This window comes from Suricata suricatta, chromosome 17, assembly GCF_006229205.1.
Source record: "Suricata suricatta isolate VVHF042 chromosome 17, meerkat_22Aug2017_6uvM2_HiC, whole genome shotgun sequence".
Taxonomy (NCBI): Eukaryota; Metazoa; Chordata; class Mammalia; order Carnivora; family Herpestidae; genus Suricata; species Suricata suricatta.
The window spans coordinates 34849945-34865168 of record NC_043716.1 but is presented as its reverse complement, the minus strand read 5'-3'; the positions used below and the strand labels follow the sequence as shown (position 1 = coordinate 34865168).

General features: G+C 56.7%; 2 protein-coding genes across 3 annotated transcripts; both read right to left on the bottom strand.

Annotated features, from left to right (window-relative positions):
• Positions 1–268: 268 nt before the first annotated feature.
• Positions 269–2833, bottom strand: HOXB5 (homeobox B5). Its single transcript, XM_029929217.1, has 2 exons — positions 2201–2833; positions 269–1508 (listed from the first exon to the last, which is right to left on the bottom strand). Exons 1-2 carry the CDS (start codon positions 2760–2762, stop codon positions 1261–1263), a joined length of 810 nt encoding a protein of 269 aa, XP_029785077.1. The 5' UTR covers positions 2763–2833; the 3' UTR covers positions 269–1260.
• A 1951-nt stretch (positions 2834–4784) lies between these two features.
• On the bottom strand, positions 4785–13749 carry HOXB6 (homeobox B6). Of its 2 annotated transcripts, XM_029929222.1 has the most exons (3): positions 13438–13749; positions 6729–7253; positions 4785–5686 (listed from the first exon to the last, which is right to left on the bottom strand). In XM_029929222.1, the coding sequence occupies exons 2-3, from the start codon at positions 7141–7143 to the stop codon at positions 5427–5429; spliced, it is 675 nt and encodes a 224-aa protein (XP_029785082.1). In that variant the 5' UTR covers positions 7144–7253; positions 13438–13749; the 3' UTR covers positions 4785–5426. The 2 variants fall into 2 exon arrangements, with proteins under 2 accessions (XP_029785082.1, XP_029785081.1); XM_029929221.1 differs by lacking the exon at positions 13438–13749 and having other exon boundaries at positions 6729–7968.
• Between the last annotated feature and the right edge of the window lie 1475 nt (positions 13750–15224).

Here is a 15224-nt window from a genome sequence, read left to right as displayed (position 1 = left end):
TGGCTGGCTGGTGGAAGGCCAGGGTGGAGTCCAGCTAGGCCTTTCCCTTACCCCAGCCCCATGTGGGATTTCTGGGCCTCCCAGTCCCCCAGACCCGAAAGCCTGTCCCCTGGCCCAAGCACCACTGACCAAGCCAGGAATGTAGGTGGCAGGGAGAGGCTGCTGGGCATCCTGTTTTCCCTTCCCTACACCCCAGATCTGTCAAGAATGGTCTAGGGTGTGCCCAGTGATGGGAGAGGCAGGCCCCCAGAGAAAAGACCAGTGGAAGGGCAGTGGAGTAGGGGAAACATTTATTTGACTTCAAGGAAAGCTACAAACAAATACCAAAAGCGAATCACTGAGACAGGCCCGGCAAAGGCAAAGACAGATTTCACACATAGCACAGCATCCACTCGCTCACTACAAATGGTCTTAGAAGCGAAATGGGGGGGAGAGGGGAGGGGATGGGTCTGACCCAGACTCTCCCCATATTTACAAGCTTTGGGCCCTCTACTCCAGACCCACGGACTCACAGAGAAATACACAAGACATTTTACACTGAGGATTATTTTTGTTTCCGTACACTCCCAGGCCAGGCCTTGTGGGGCCTACCTAGGCGGCAGGAACCCTACTCTCATGGTTTACCTTCCCTCTTCTCCATACCACCCTCTTTGGTCCTCCCTGCCCCCTTCCCACCCTAGGACCAAGCCGCTGGGGGACTTGGGCCTGGGGAGTAGGGAGGGAGGAGGAGGAGGGTGGAAAGAGACAGTCATGGACTCCATCGCGGAGGCCAGCTCAGCTGGGCCTCGGCGCGCTGCGACACTACCCCACCTCAATTGCTGCCCCTTAGAGAAGTTTCCAGCTGAAACTCAAAATACAGCGATCATCCTTTTATAAATAAGTTAGAAGAACACAGATGGGGAGGGGAAAGTTCACATTAAACATGCGAGTTTCTTTCTTTCCTGGGGGAAGGAGTGCAACCACAGACACGAACATTCAGAAACACTGGCGGATTTGGGGTGAGTGGCGGGGAGTGGGGAGCATGGAGGGGAAATAATAATTATCATTATTATTAACAATAATAACAAGATTAACCAGTCCTGGAGAGAGGGAGCCACAGGGAGACCTAAGACCGAACGAAAAATTGTAACACAAGGCCGGGGCGAGGCAAGCTCGTGGGAACCGGTCCCCAGCGGGCAGTGGCAGCGCAGGGAGGTTCGGAGGGGCCGGGGCGGGGGGCGGCAAGGGCTCTTGGGCCACCCAGGGCTCCTCCCGGCGGGCTCAGGGCTGGAAGGCGCTGCCGGCTGTAGCCAGGCTCATACTTTTCAGTTTGTTGTCTTTCTTCCACTTCATGCGCCGGTTCTGGAACCAGATCTTGATCTGGCGCTCGGACAGGCAGAGCGCGTGGGCGATCTCGATGCGCCGCCGCCGCGTCAGGTAGCGATTGAAGTGGAACTCCTTCTCCAGCTCTAGGGTCTGGTAGCGGGTGTACGCGGTCCGGGCCCTTTTCCCGTCTGGCCCGGTCATATCTGGAGCAGACAGAGTAGAGCCGGGAGACAATGTTATTCCGGTTAAGGGGGGGGGGGCTGGATGGGAGAGGGGCGTGGAGCAGGACCCAGGCGTCCGTGGCACCCAGCTCACCGCAGCTCCAGTCCTCCCCACTCCAGACGCCCCGCATCCGAGCTCGCTTCTGCACCCCCTTCTCCTGCAGCCCCCACTTCTGCCGGCAGTGAATGCGCCCGGCTTTGTCTCTTGCTCCCTCCCTGTGCCTCACCCTTCGCTGGGCTCAGGCGGCCGCTCGCCCCGGGAGGGAGGAGAGCGGCTGCACTTTTGCCCGGGAAAGCTCGTTTTACTGCTCGCCCCTCCTTTGCTAGCAGCAGCCTCAAAATTTCGGGGGTCAGCAGGACCCTTCCCCACGTTACATAAAAACCCCATCCTTCATCCTATAGCGAGTACAGCTAGCGGGGCGAATAAAACCTTAGCGGAATCTGGCGACAAATGATTAAAAATACTCCTCCCCAGCTAAAGACCTAGACCTTCTTTGGCTCTATCCCCCGGAGCTGTGAGGACCCTCTTAGAGACTTCTCTCCCTCTGGTTAAAAATAATAATAATAAATCTATATTTGAGGAAAAGCCAAGCTCTCCTCGCCTCCCCCCACCTCCCCAAACGCAGAGAAGGAAAGCCGGGAAGACAAAAAAAGGGAGCGAAAGCGAGAATTACCATGGCTGATGTGAAGCTTCCTCATCCAGGGGAATATCTGCGGAGTCTGCCCCTCGGGCGCGGCTGTGGAGGTGGCCATGGGCTCTGGCTGTGCCCGAGCTAGGCTCGGGCTGCTTAGCTGGCTCGCCGCTTCCTCAGGCTCCGAGGATGCGCTGGCCTCGTCTATTTCGGTGAAATTGGCGCTGGAGCTGGCTGGGGTCGCCTGGTCGGAGGGGGACGAAGCAGAGGGCTTGGCGCTGTGGCTGTCGCCGTTGGTGCAGGGCAGGGAGTCGGGCGAGGACAGGGAGCAGCTCGATGCCGCCTGCCTGAAGCGGGGCTCCTGGGCGGGCGCGGGGAAGGCGCGCGAGCTCTCGCCCACCGCCCCAAAGTGGCTGGAGGAGGCCGAGGAGCGGTTGACGCTGAGGTCCATCCCATTGTAATTGTAGCCGTAAGAGCCGGTGTGCATGGCAGCGGGATCCCTGTAAGAGCCGCTCAGAGAGCTGCCACTGCCATAATTTAGCAACTGATAGTCCGGGCCATTTGGATAACGCCCCGAGAAGGAGTTTACAAAGTACGAGCTCATTTGGGTGATTTTGGAGGGCTTGATTTGTGGATCGTGGTCGTTATAACCCTGTGCTTCACGATTTATGATGTATTAATGAATTATAGCGATGCACTGTACTTCGTTTTGCTATGTATGCGGCCAAATATGGGGGGGGGTTGGAAGGGGGATGGGGGGGCGTTAGGGAATCACGTGCTTTTGTTGACCAGTCGTAAATTCTCGCTGATGACCTCAAGAGGTAATTCATGCTCTATGGTTACAAATAATGACGATCCGAGAATCGTTAGGGCCGATTCAATGCGAGCCTCCGAGAGAGGGGGAGAAAAAGAAGAAGGGGGAGAAACAGGGAGAAGGTTGGCGGCGGCCTCTGAGCAGAGCGCGCCACCTCCCGGCGATCGGCGGGAGCGCGGGTCGCAGACTGCCATGGCGGCGACGGCTGCCTCCCTGCTGGTTCCGTGCAACCGCCGGGCGAGAAAAGAAACCCTTGCCAGGCTCACCCGCAGAGTTGAGTCTTTTAGAGGAGGGACCCAGTTGAGACTTTACCAACTTTCTTGGAAGTGGGGTTAGACTATTGGTGTCCTGCTTGTCATCATTATTACTATTTTCACTCTGGATGAGATGATCAAAAACTGAGTTGCTTTTCCTTCATGTGGGCTTAGCAAGTCTCCGAGTTGGGGACGGAAATGGGTGGGGGGGAAGGGATGGGAGATGTGTGTGAAAAACAATTATTGCAATGTCGTTTCCCTGTGAGCTCAGACCGGCCTGCTTCCTGCCGGAACTGCTGTGGCCCATGCATAGCGTCCAGGCGGAGCTGGCAGGGCTGGGCCGAGGGTTCCACGGAGAAGCTTTCACTTCTCCGCCCTTTAGAAGTTTGGAATCCTCCTCCTGACTTCCTCCCCATCTTTAGCCCAGGCCCGGAAAATGGCAAAGCAGGACAGGGACCCCAGAGGACAAACAGGGCTGGGGCTAAGCGACCTAGTTTAGGGGGAAATGGTGGCAGCGGCAGAGTAGGTGGCCGGGGTTTGTGGTTCTGAGAGTTTGAGATCAAGGCAAGACCCTTTCTCCTCGTCACCATATGCCCCGCTATTGCATTGGGAAGCCCCACTGAAGGCCCCTTGTTGGCATCTGGGTAGTTTCAGAATGTGCTTGGCGGCCCACATCTTCCCTGGAAAGGGGTTCCGAGGACCAGCGGCTCCTTGCTGAGCATGCTGGGCGGCGAGAGACTGCCGCAGCTGGGCTCCTTCTGCCGGGCAGCTATTTTCTTTAAAAATAAAAAAGGAAGAAGGAGGAGGAAGAAAGGAAAACAGTGTCCGCAGCTTGCCGCCTGGGTGAGGGTGGGGGTGGGGAGAGGATGGGTCGTTTTTTGGTTGGAGGATGAGACCAAAATTGCCCCATCACCTGGCCTCCTGCCCTCAAGTCTCCAAGGAGCAGGGGAAAGTCGTGCCCTTCACCCCGCGCCCACCGGCGTCGGCTTCGAGTTCCTCTACTTGTCGATGAGCTCCTGCTAGAGGCAGGAAGAGGCGCCTGGAGCGTTCAGCTGCGCGCGGAAAGATACCCAGTGGCCCCGATTTTGGTCTCCAGAGCCCCGGGCCTGGAGCCCAGGGCCAAGGCCGGCGGAGAGCAGGCCATGCGGGCAGGCCAAAGGCTACGGCCTCGCGAGCGTGAGGACAGAAAGGCGCTGTCGAGACGCCAGACCCTCCTGGCTATCTCTGCAGGGGCTCCGGGCTCGGGGCCTCGGTCGTGTCCCTCGAGCCACGGACCAACGAGGAAAAGCTAGAGGATCAGAGGGAGACGGCCCTTCTCCATCCCCCAAGTGTGCACCAGGAGAGGCCGTTCGGAGCCTCCGCACTGGCGAGGCGCGCGGCGCGGGAGCCTGGGCGGGACCGCCCCAGCCTTTATCTCAACTGTAACTTCCGAGTCGTGTCGGGCCCGCTGGGGCCGACCAGGGCTCCAGCCTTTGCTGCGGAGTTTCCGGCACCGGGACAGTGGGGTGGCCTTGGGGGTGGGGGAGTGGCAGGGGAGGAGCAGAGGTGACCGAGCGGCGAGTTTTAACGTCTTTATTATTATTATCATCATTATTAATAATATTAATATTATTACCGAAGTATTTCACGTCCAGAGCTAAGACAAGACTACAAACACAACACATAGAAAATTAATAAAATAGAACTTTGTTTTCTTCTGAGGCTCCTCTTCTTACTTCTTTCTAGGTAGTATGTGCTCCTTCCAGTGGCTTTAGGGAGGGGATGGGAGAGAGGTCTGGGGTCAGGGAGTCTTCGAGGCCCCCGCTGAGGGGACTGCGAATCTACCATTGAACCGTGCACCGGGGACATGGACGAAATGAGACGCGACACGGACAAGAGCATTTTGCTCTGCTTCCAGGAAACATCAAGTGAGTCCGGTCCTCAGTTCTCACAGGGGAGCCTGACGGGGCTGAAGCGGGTCCCGCAGGGATGGAGGGGGCGCTCAGGGTGCTGGGTGGGCTCAGGCGGCAGGGCCTCCCAGCACCCGGTGAGAGCTCTGCGGGTGGGGGCGTCCAGGAGAGCGCTGGGCCCCCCGCACGTGCCGAGCGCTAGACAGCAGGTCCCCCGGGTCCCCCGCCCGCAGAGCCTTCTCGGGGCTCTACGAGGCCCTCGGCTCCCCACAGGCCGCTCCCTTCGCGTCCCCCCTCCCTTTCCAATGCCTTCACTCGGCTGGTTTTTCTTCCTCCTCCTCGGCACTGAGCTGAGACGCGCTGAGCAGTTTGCTCTCCTTTTTCCACTTCATGCGCCGGTTCTGGAACCAGATCTTGATCTGCCGCTCGGTCAGGCACAGGGCGTGCGCGATCTCGATGCGCCGCCGCCGCGTCAGGTAGCGATTGTAGTGAAACTCTTTCTCCAGCTCCAGCGTCTGGTAGCGCGTGTAGGTCTGGCGGCCGCGCCGGCCGCTGGGCCCAAAGGAGGAACCTGTTACGCAGAGAGAAGGTGCTGAGGCCTGGGGTCACCGGGGCCAGAACCCCCTCCCCCACCCGACCTTCAGACGTGGGCTCTAGCTTGTCCCGGGATGCCCTCCGCTCTACGAGTTCCCTGCTCCCCCCACCCCCTTCTCACTCCTCCAGCGCCCCCTCCAGATTCCCTCCGGGTCTCCCAGGCCTGTGCCTCTGGTGTAGACTCTAGGTGGGGGATGGGAGGAGGGCTCAAAATCCCACCTGAGCCTAGGGGGAGGGGCTGGGGAACCACTGGCCAGGTGTGTCTCTTCCTAGCCTCATCTTTTCCTTCCATCTCTCTGGCTCCCCCACCACCCTGTGATAGATTCCAGCCCTTAATCCGTAATGACGTGGATCGATCCATAGTCGGCATTAACGGCTCCTCACTTTCGTGTCCCGCTAATGGACATCAATTTGGGACTTCGGCCGACAAATAATCCAACCTGAGACCCAGGCGCCCACTTCTCCCTGTCTCCCCCTCCGCCTGCTCCCTCTCCCTTTCTCCCCCTTATTCTCCCTCCCTCCTCTGACTACCACCCCCTTCCTGGTGCCTCCTCCTTCCCCAGCCCCGGACCCCTAGGGAAACACAGTCCGGGACAGATTCACCTCTCCCTCGGCAGCGTCACGCCGCCCCCTTTCCTATGACGCACTCCGTTTTTAATGGAACCGTCTTCGGGTGGGGGATCCGACCAGGGCTGGGGGCGCGAGGCGGGGAAAGCCACGCCAGTGGCTGCGGCCCCTGCCCCCTCCCCTGCCCCGGAATCCGGTTCTGGCGTGGCGCTCCCGGAGAGCCCACTCGCTCCCCCTGGCTCCCAGTGCAGCTGGGACTTTGCAAACTTTCTAACTCCTGAGGGCGAGGAGACAGAGCGGGAGATCCGGGGCGGGCGCCCTGTCCCCCCTTAGCTCCTAACTGAGATGCCCACCCAGCACCCCGGGGGAGTGGCGGGGGGGGTGTGCGCTACTTCTGTCCCCGGGGGTGGGGGCCCAAGGGGGTCGGGGCGGCCGCGGGAGGGCTCACTCACTGTTGCACGAATTCATCCGCTGCATCCACGGGTAGACCGGGGTGGAGCACTTCTGCTCCTCCGCCTCGCCGAACACGCTCTTGTCCTGCGCACAGTCTGACTTCCGCGGCTCGGGGTGGAACCGGGGCGGCTCTTCGGCGCCCGAGAGCGCGCAGGCCGACTCCTTCTCGCGGTAGAAGGCCGGCGCCGGCCCGTAGTCGCAGGGCGCCGCTCGGCCGTAGCCGCCGCCAGCGGGCGGGTAATAGGAGGAAGCGGCAAAGCCCTTGTCCTGGCCGGGCCCGGGGCCGTAGGGCGCGGGGTAGTGCCTCAGCGGGTCCGCATAGCCCGACGAGTAGAGCGGTAGCTGGCCCAGGAAGGACTCCTGCCCGCTGGCCAGAGTGACGGGGAAGGTGGAGTTCACGAAATAGGAACTCATTGGGAGGGGAGGCGCGCTCGGCCGCTGCTGCTCCGCCGGGTTTATGATTTGTTGTGTTTTATAGTCCGAGCGCCGCGCCTATTAGTAGTATATCTGAGATTGGGTTTTAGCTGAGGGGGGATGGCGAGGTGCCAGTGAGGGCCAGAAGGAAATACAACCATCTGATCCAACACTGACCAATGGCAGAGGCAGGAATTGTCAAATAGCACCCAGGAGGAGCGCAGCCCGCGCGAGGGACCCGCGCACAAACCTATCAACCTTTTTTTTTTCCTCCTTCTTCTCCTTCTCCTTTCTCTCTCTCTCTCTCTCTCTCCCCGACAACACAACGCGTCCTGTTCCACCTACGTAGGATCTGCGAAAGAGGCGTCTGTGCCTTTGAGGGAGGAGGGAGCATTTGGATTGAGACCACCCCATCCCCCAGTGATTAAATAAATATATCCCTCCCCTCCCCACGCAGGATAGGAAAAAGTTAATTGTGTTTTCTGAAAAGTTAACCCCTGCGTCGCTTGAGCCCCGTACCCTCAAGGGAAGGGTGGGTAAATGTCCCCGAAATGAATCTCCGTTTGGTGAGGAGAGAACTAAAGGAAAAGGTTTGTTTCTAGGGTTTTGTGTGGGTAGAAAAAAAAGAAGAGTTCACTATTTAGCATTGTTTTCAGAAAGAGAGGCGAAGAAGAAGAAACACTCTCGTTCCCAGGTGAAAACTGTTTTTTCCTGCTTCCCAGGTCTAGTCTGTCTCCTCCAAGCCTGGGTTTATTATTCTCACGTCTTCACAATTCTTATGGTCTGAAGGGCAGGCCAGAGCCTGCGGCCCAGAGGGCCCAGAAGGCTGGGAAACGGGAGGAGGGTCTGAGCCCAAGCTTCTCCCTCCGGCTCTGTGGCTAGGTTAAGCTAGGCTAGGCTAGGAGCTAGCTTCTTGGAAGGTTACAGTGGCTGCCCTACACGTTCTGCCTGGTTCCAGCATGTCCTGCTTGCTCTTGGCATGAGAAGGGGCATTGCGGGGAAAGGGACTAGCCTTCTCCTCCCTTGGGGGATAGGTAGAGGAAGAGGAGGGGGCATCCCCTGCCTAGCTTCCTCTGATCCCTACCCTGCCTGCAGCCGTCACTCCACACCCACCCTCTACCCCCCCAAAATCATTAGAATATCCTGGGCTACAGATTCTTGAGAAGGAAAGATATCTCAGCATGTCAGGGTACAGGGAAGAAATTGCTCCTCCTCCAATTCTGGGTCCTCAAAACCTCCTAATATTTGTGGCAATCAGAGACAGCCGGGAAGAGAGGGGCCCCTTGCTCCTTTTTCAGGTCTCTCAGAAGCTGGCAGTTCTTTTTAAAATGAAGTATTTCCCAAGACTTGGTTTGGGCTTAGTTTTGTAAGAAGGGAGAGGTGTTCGGGTCTTCCGGGGGACTCAGCAGGCAGCTTACAACTATCAGGCTGATTCCCTTCTCCAGATGCTCACCGCCCTTCTGTCAGTCTCTCGGCGTCTCTCCAGTCCCTCCCACATCTCATATTTGTATCACCAGCTTTGCTGCTGCACAGGCTTGGGTGTGAGGTAGGGTGCTCATCTCTGTTCATCTCCCTCCCCCTAATCTAAGGAAAATGAGCCTTGTAGCCAGGCTGGAAGACTGAATCACAATATGTTTTCAACATTCTAACTACGCTCATGGAAGCCAGGCAGTAAAGGTTGATAATGTTCAGACCTGGGTTCAGGAATGAGCAGGATGTGACAAAATCTGATGAGGAAGGGGCCGGGCTGCCTCTCTCCTGTCTTGTGCTTTGGGCTCCTTTTCATGGACCAGGCTTGCCCACTAAAGATGGCCCAGGATTCCAAGGAAAGTGGTTAGGATACTAGGGAAAGGGCTGAGCTTGGTGGCCCAGGGTGGGAAATTGGTTGGTTGCTCAGTGGCCTACAAGGACCCCTGAACTCAGGACACCTTCATGGCCACATGGTGATCCCTGGATGTCCCACCAACCACTTCCTAGCCCAACTCAGGGGCAGGAGGAGGGGTAATCAAGATTTGAGAAAATAAACTCAAGTCTTCTAATGATGAAGAATCACAAGTGCCCCAATCTAGCTGTGATTGGGCCCACTCCTAGAGAGGAGGACATTTGGGGGTGAGGGAGCAAGGTCAGGACAGTGCCTGTATACACCTCTCTCCTCCTTGCCACCGAGGCTGGGCCTTGTGCCATATCTGTCCTGCCTCCTCCCTGGCCACAATGTCCCCTTCTTAGAAATGGACAGTATGGGCTTTGCTGTAGAGTCAGGACCAAGTAGGATGCTGTAAAAGAGGGAGACTTAATCGCCTTATCCTTAGAGTCACAGCCCCAAATTAACCTCACCTCTGCAGGTTGCCTGTCGTGAGATGGAGCCCCAGAAGCAGGGCCTGGGCGCCTGGAGTCCGGCATGAAAGGAAATAGCGCCTCATCGCTCTTATCTAAGCCCAGAGGTATTTATGAGCGTTTATTCGTCTGATCCGTTTGTTTGGGAAAAAGAGCAGACGAGCAGGGCCCGGCCAGAGGCCGCCTGGTCTCTGGAGCCAGATCTCTACGAATCTGTCTGTGGTTCAGTCCACCGCCGTCTGTCTGTCTCCAAGGGGGAATATGTAAATACCCAGCAGGCACAGCCGTCTGCCAGTCTAGGGTGTCTATCCCACAGAGGAAGTGTGTATATAGAGATGGATATCAATGTGTACCAAGCCTTGAGGACACAACAGAAGGACTGTGCAGAAACCCCACAGGCAGAATTTATAATTGTAATATTCTGTGCTGTGAATCCGAGCTCCCCTGGACGCGCACGCATTTTCATTTCCCAGGGAAATGTCCAAGTTGTGCTCAGCTCATGAGTAAAATTCTCCTGTACCGGTAACCTCAGAGAGGGGTTTTTGCCTGTATGTGCATGGAAGGGAGGAGGACTGAGACACTGTCCAGGTTTCCCATTTCCTCATAGCTACAAAGCTCCCCCCCCCCACCACTTCCAGCTCACTGGGTTGTGGGCACCTTCCCCCAGCCCACTCCCAACTCGGGCTGGGATGGAGCGAATTAAAATATCTCCACTCAATTCTTCCCCTAGACGCTGTGATTCTCTGAATTTGGGAAACGTAATGTTCCCAGAGGGAGTTCCCAACCTTTGGGAGCTGTTTACTAGGGATGTTGCCTTAAAATTAGACCGTCCAAAGCGCGGTACAAAGACCTCATTTCCATTATGCAAATGAACGGCACAGTCTCTGATCTTGGGGGGTGGGATGGGCCTTGACGCTCTGCTCACTCTCCCTGTTCACGGCACCCAGGTCCAGGGGCACCCCAAGAGCCCCAAAGTGTTTCAACCCCCTGTACCAGTCGCCTTCACTCCCTGCCCGTCCTTCGGATTGCCCACAAGAAAGAGGGGCCCAAGACTTGCTGGGCACACTCCCTTGGGGCCTCCGCACTGGGCCGGGCCTTCTGGCCGCCCATAGTCACTCTTTCTGCTGAAATGCTTAAAGGGCAGCTCTCCTGCAGTCTCGACTCCTGAGGCGCCGCAGCCGCTGGGTCCCCTTGCCCTCGGCAGCTCCTTCAGTTCTGGGCCAGACCCTAGTAACACCTCGGCCTGCCTGGTGCGGGTGGCAATTTCCTGGACCCCCGCCCAGGAACTGGGGCCACAGCACCTTGAAAGGAGAGACCAGAGCTTCTTCCTGCGGCTTGAAAGCCCGAGCTAATCAGTAACCCATGAGACAGGGGCCAATATTCAAACTCGGCAGCAGAGGCCCGTACCCCTGCTCTCGCCACCCCCTTCTGGGAGAGTGGTCGGGTTAAGCGGGTGTGAGGGGTCCGGCAGGAACGGAAATCACAATGGTTTGGTTCCTTAATGATTGATCCCTGCTCCCGCTCCCCATTTTTCCCCCAACGCGTATTTGTGTCGATTTCGCTTGAAACGATCGAGAATGGGGGAGGGGACCCACACTCACTTGCAGACACCAACAGTTTCCAGAAAATTCGGCTCACTTCCTTCACCACTGGACTCACCGGCCAAGCAACTGGCAAGACCCACGAGCCAACCCGGAGAACACAGACCGGGTCTGTCTTTTGACAGCCGAGTGGAACTGCAGGGACCGGCGCCTCCCCTGCTGGCCCCCTCCTTTGGCCGAAAGGAAAACCAAATAAACCTTGAACAGCCTTGGCCTCGCATCTCCCCAGCAGCCCGGAGTATCCCCTCGCCAGCCTTGGAAGGGTAGGAGGGTGAGGACTTGGGACTCTGATCCCCCAACCCTCTGGTTCAGGGCCCCCTGCCCGCGGGATGCAGTATTAGTCCTTTTTTAAATATGTCCTAGAAAAAGCCGCTTGCCCAGCCAGCCGCTGGGTTCAGAGCTGGAATGGGACGGGCCGGGAGGAGGGGACACTTGTTCTCTAATCCGCACGCGGAATGACGGGTACCAAGATCCAGCCAAAAGTGACAATCTGGGCCCGGAGTCCCCCGAAACCCGCCGAACCTGAGCAGCAGGGGCTCCGGGCGTCGCGCACGGTTCAGGCAGTGTCCCCAGGCTTGCGGCGCCGAAGCCGCATGTCTCCGAACGGACGGTAGATGGCAGCAAACCGCATAATTTGGGTCAGAGCAAACTGTCTAAGGGATGATTTATACCTCACCAAGTCTACAGGAGAAAAAGACCTTCAGTCTGGATGGGTTTAGGGAATTTTTTTCCTCTGCGAATAGGCCCCGAGTGCCGAGGGTACTGGCCGAGAAGTTCTCTCTCTGTGCAGCTGAGGGTTCCCGCAGGCACCCAGTCCGGGCCTGTTTCCAGGGCATCTACCTGTGCCTCCAAGGGCCCCCTTCCTGAGCCACAAGTGGCCTGTATCCCTCTCTTCCCAGCTGAGGATCAAGAGAGCCAATATCCTCCTACTCACCCCCATCCCTGGCGATCCCTGGGCAACCAGAGGCCCCAGGCCGAACGCTCTGCATTTGGTCATTAAAAAGAGAAAAGCAATCACCTATTCGTGCAAACCAAACTAAATCATAGTCTCTCTTGCCCTGCACGCCCCAAAACCGCTTATCTCTCGCGGCAGCTTCCCCGGAAGCCCTCTCCCTCACTCTATTTTTAGGTCCTCACCGGCTCTCCCCTTCTTCCTCCCCACCAGCTACTTTAGGAATTTCGGTCTCCCTCTCCACGGTTCTTCTCCCCCCTCCCCACCCCAGGAGGCCTGGCTGGAGAATGAAATCAGGCGCCGGTGGGACAGGACTAGCTGTCTGAGCTCAGCGCCAGGCAGCTCTCCAGTCCGGACACCATCAGGTTCCCTAACTGGCTTCTCTTTTTGATTTCCTTCACCTTCTTCTTCTCTCTCTGTCCCTCTCTGTTTTTTGTTTTTGTTCTTGTTTACAAGCTTCAAACACAACAGCACACTCCATCGCTTCTTCACAATCACCACGGCTGGATTCAGGAAAGTTTGAGGTGTTTTCCACCTCAGACACACACCTGGCAATTTCCTCCACCGAAATCCACATACCCACACCCATAAAACGCAAGTAATAGAATCAATATTGCACAGACACCAACACGCTGTAACCTACCGCGTTCAAAACCACAAAACTGTCCCCCTGCAGAGCGAGGCTCCCTCCTGTGGGAGTGGCGACAGACCTGGGCATTCTCAGGCTGGCTTCCTGGGGGGAGGGGGGTCTCCCTCGATTTTGGTGCCTCCACCCACAGCCCTTTAATTTTTAAATGTCTCCGAAGGGAGATAATGAGCATTTCTCTGTGAATTGTTCTTTCTGTGTCCCTCTAGCTGCTGCCTCCTCGCCCTCGCGGGCCTCTGCGGACATTCCAGGCCCTCCAGAGACCAGGACGTCCCTCAGCGCCACCGCCCCTCGTGCCAATGCCGCCGGGAAACCGCCGATACCCAAGCCGGGCAAGAGAACTGCGCCGGGGGCAACTGGGGGAGGCCGGAACAAGGGGGGGATGGTGGGAAGGGGAGGGGGTGCACACCCACAGAGGCCATAGCTACCGGTTTCTAGGGCGCCCCGGAGCCCAGACACCCCCATCCTCTCCTTTGCAGCCCCCTCGCTTGAGCCTCGCCTCCCAGCTTAAAGGGGCGACGGAGAGCTTGCCTCCGTGGCCCCTTTCGGTACCTCCTCTCGACTGCCCTGCCTTGGCTCCCCCTCCAGGAAGCAGCCACCCTTCTGTCTCGGCCACCGAATTTCCTGAAAAGCCTCTCCCTGAAGCACCCAGAGGTGGGGTTCAGCCCCGTCTTGGAGGGGGGGAGGAAAGGGAGACAAACCCAAGCCCCACCCCCTACAAAATCGATGCAAAAGAATAAGAATTGTAGAATCTCCCTTACCTTTGTAGACCTTGGGATTTCTTTCCTCCGATTGAAAGGGGTGAGGAGGAAGGGGTGGGGGGAAGCGTTCTGTTTCTTCTTCATCTTCCAGATAATATTGTCCCAACCTGAGAGCCGTCGCTTCCCCTTCTCTGACTTGGGAGAGAGGGTGTTTCGCTTTTCTGATATTTGCATAGAAAATGGAGTAAGTTCTGGCTTTGAAAAATGGTATCAGGCTGCAGTCCTGGGCAGATTGTCCATTTACCTTCCATGATGACTAAAATCCCAGATCAGCAAGCAAATCAACTTAGAAATTAAAATTATTTTTGGTTCTCTCTTTTGTGTAATTCCCACCCCTCCTCCTCCTCTCTCTCTCTCTCTCCCTCTCTTCTTTCCTCTCTCTCTCTCTTCCTCTCTCTCTTTTTCTTTATCGAGTGATACTGAAGTATAAAAATATCAAGAGGCTGGAGCCCTGAAGGACGACAGTGCTCCGACCTAGGTGTGGTGTCCAAAAGAATGCTGCATTATAACCACCAGGGAAATGATAAAAAGTTCATGTTCACGATCGCCCGGCCACATGACCGGCGCCGGCCAATCGCTGGATTCAACCACTCATAAACTTCTATCACAAAGTTGTAAATTTTCATAAAACAACAAGGAATTTATTGCATTTCTTCATGGCTGCTCCACCAGCAACCCTTTTCTCAGTCGCCATCTTCTTTTCTTCTCCTTCTCGCTATTTGGGGAAACCCCAGAATGAGAAGGGGGGAGATTTGGGGTGCAGGGAATCAGGCGGAGGAGCCACAAGGGTCCATCTGGGAAGGGGATTCTTTCCAGAACCTCCCTATTCTCACAGGAGCTCTGCCCCCTCTTCTAGTAAGAATTCACCCCAAATCCTCCATACAGGGGCCATTCTGAGGTAGTTTTGGGGTGAGTCGGGAGTAGCAGCGGGTATCCAGGATTGCCACTTGCATCAGGGCAAAATGAGAGCTTCACTACCCCCTCCCCCCTCCTGAATGCCCCCCTCATTCCCAGCCCTCTAGATGGCAGGACCCCCACCTGTGACGCTTGTAGCATTGCGGGTGTGGGGGCCCTAGATCCCCTAGGGCCTAGTTTTTGCCCCAGCAGAAGAAAGGCAGCCCTGATAGAGGCCAAGGTGGAGGGTCTAGCAACCAGATTCTCGCCTCTGCACCCCAGAAATTAGAAGAGGGTGAAGCCAGACCCCTGCCTCTCCCTCCCAAATGCCCACACACCCAGGTTCCCAGCGACAGCTCTGTGTCCTCTCCAGGGGGTTCTGCGGTCATTAATGGGGGACACTGCAGGTTCAGGGGATTCTCACTTACAAATTCAAATTAAAGAGATCCTCCTAAAATGCATTTCCATTCCAACCTGCATTCCCCCCTCTCAGTCTGGATACCTATTCTTTACATTTAAATAATCCGAGGTTTATCATCGAATAAATTCTAAGAGTCAGCTCCACAGGTCTAGATGCATAGGCGCCGGCTTCCAGGTTTATGTTCCTCAATCAAGGAGTGTTTGGGAGGAAGAAAAAAAAATAAAACCCACCACCACCAACCAACAATATTCACCCGGTGTTTCCCAGGCTCCCTGAAATACTCCCATATTTTGAATTGAACTACCAGCGCCCAAATGCAGGAAACGAAATAACATTCCCCCCAAAATGTTTTTTCTCTTTTTTCTCTTTCTCTGTACCCCGGAGAAGATTTCAGGCTGCCGGCAGCGCGGACCGCAGGGTAGCAAGGTGCGGAGGAAGCCGGCGGCGCGGCGGCGGGCGGCGCGGCCGGCCC

What these genes read in the sequence shown, in the direction of transcription:
- HOXB5 (XM_029929217.1), bottom strand. Translation starts at nt 2,762, where the DNA reads ATGAGCTCGTACTTTGTAAACTCCTTCTCGGGGCGTTATCCAAATGGC. An exon ending in GAAGCTTCACATCAGCCATG is followed by an intron (nt 1,509 to 2,200) that starts GTAATTCTCGCT and finishes TGTCTGCTCCAG; the next exon opens with ATATGACCGGGCCAGACGGG.
- HOXB6 (XM_029929222.1), bottom strand. Translation starts at nt 7,143, where the DNA reads ATGAGTTCCTATTTCGTGAACTCCACCTTCCCCGTCACTCTGGCCAGC. An exon ending in GCGGATGAATTCGTGCAACA is followed by an intron (nt 5,687 to 6,728) that starts GTGAGTGAGCCC and finishes TCTGCGTAACAG; the next exon opens with GTTCCTCCTTTGGGCCCAGC.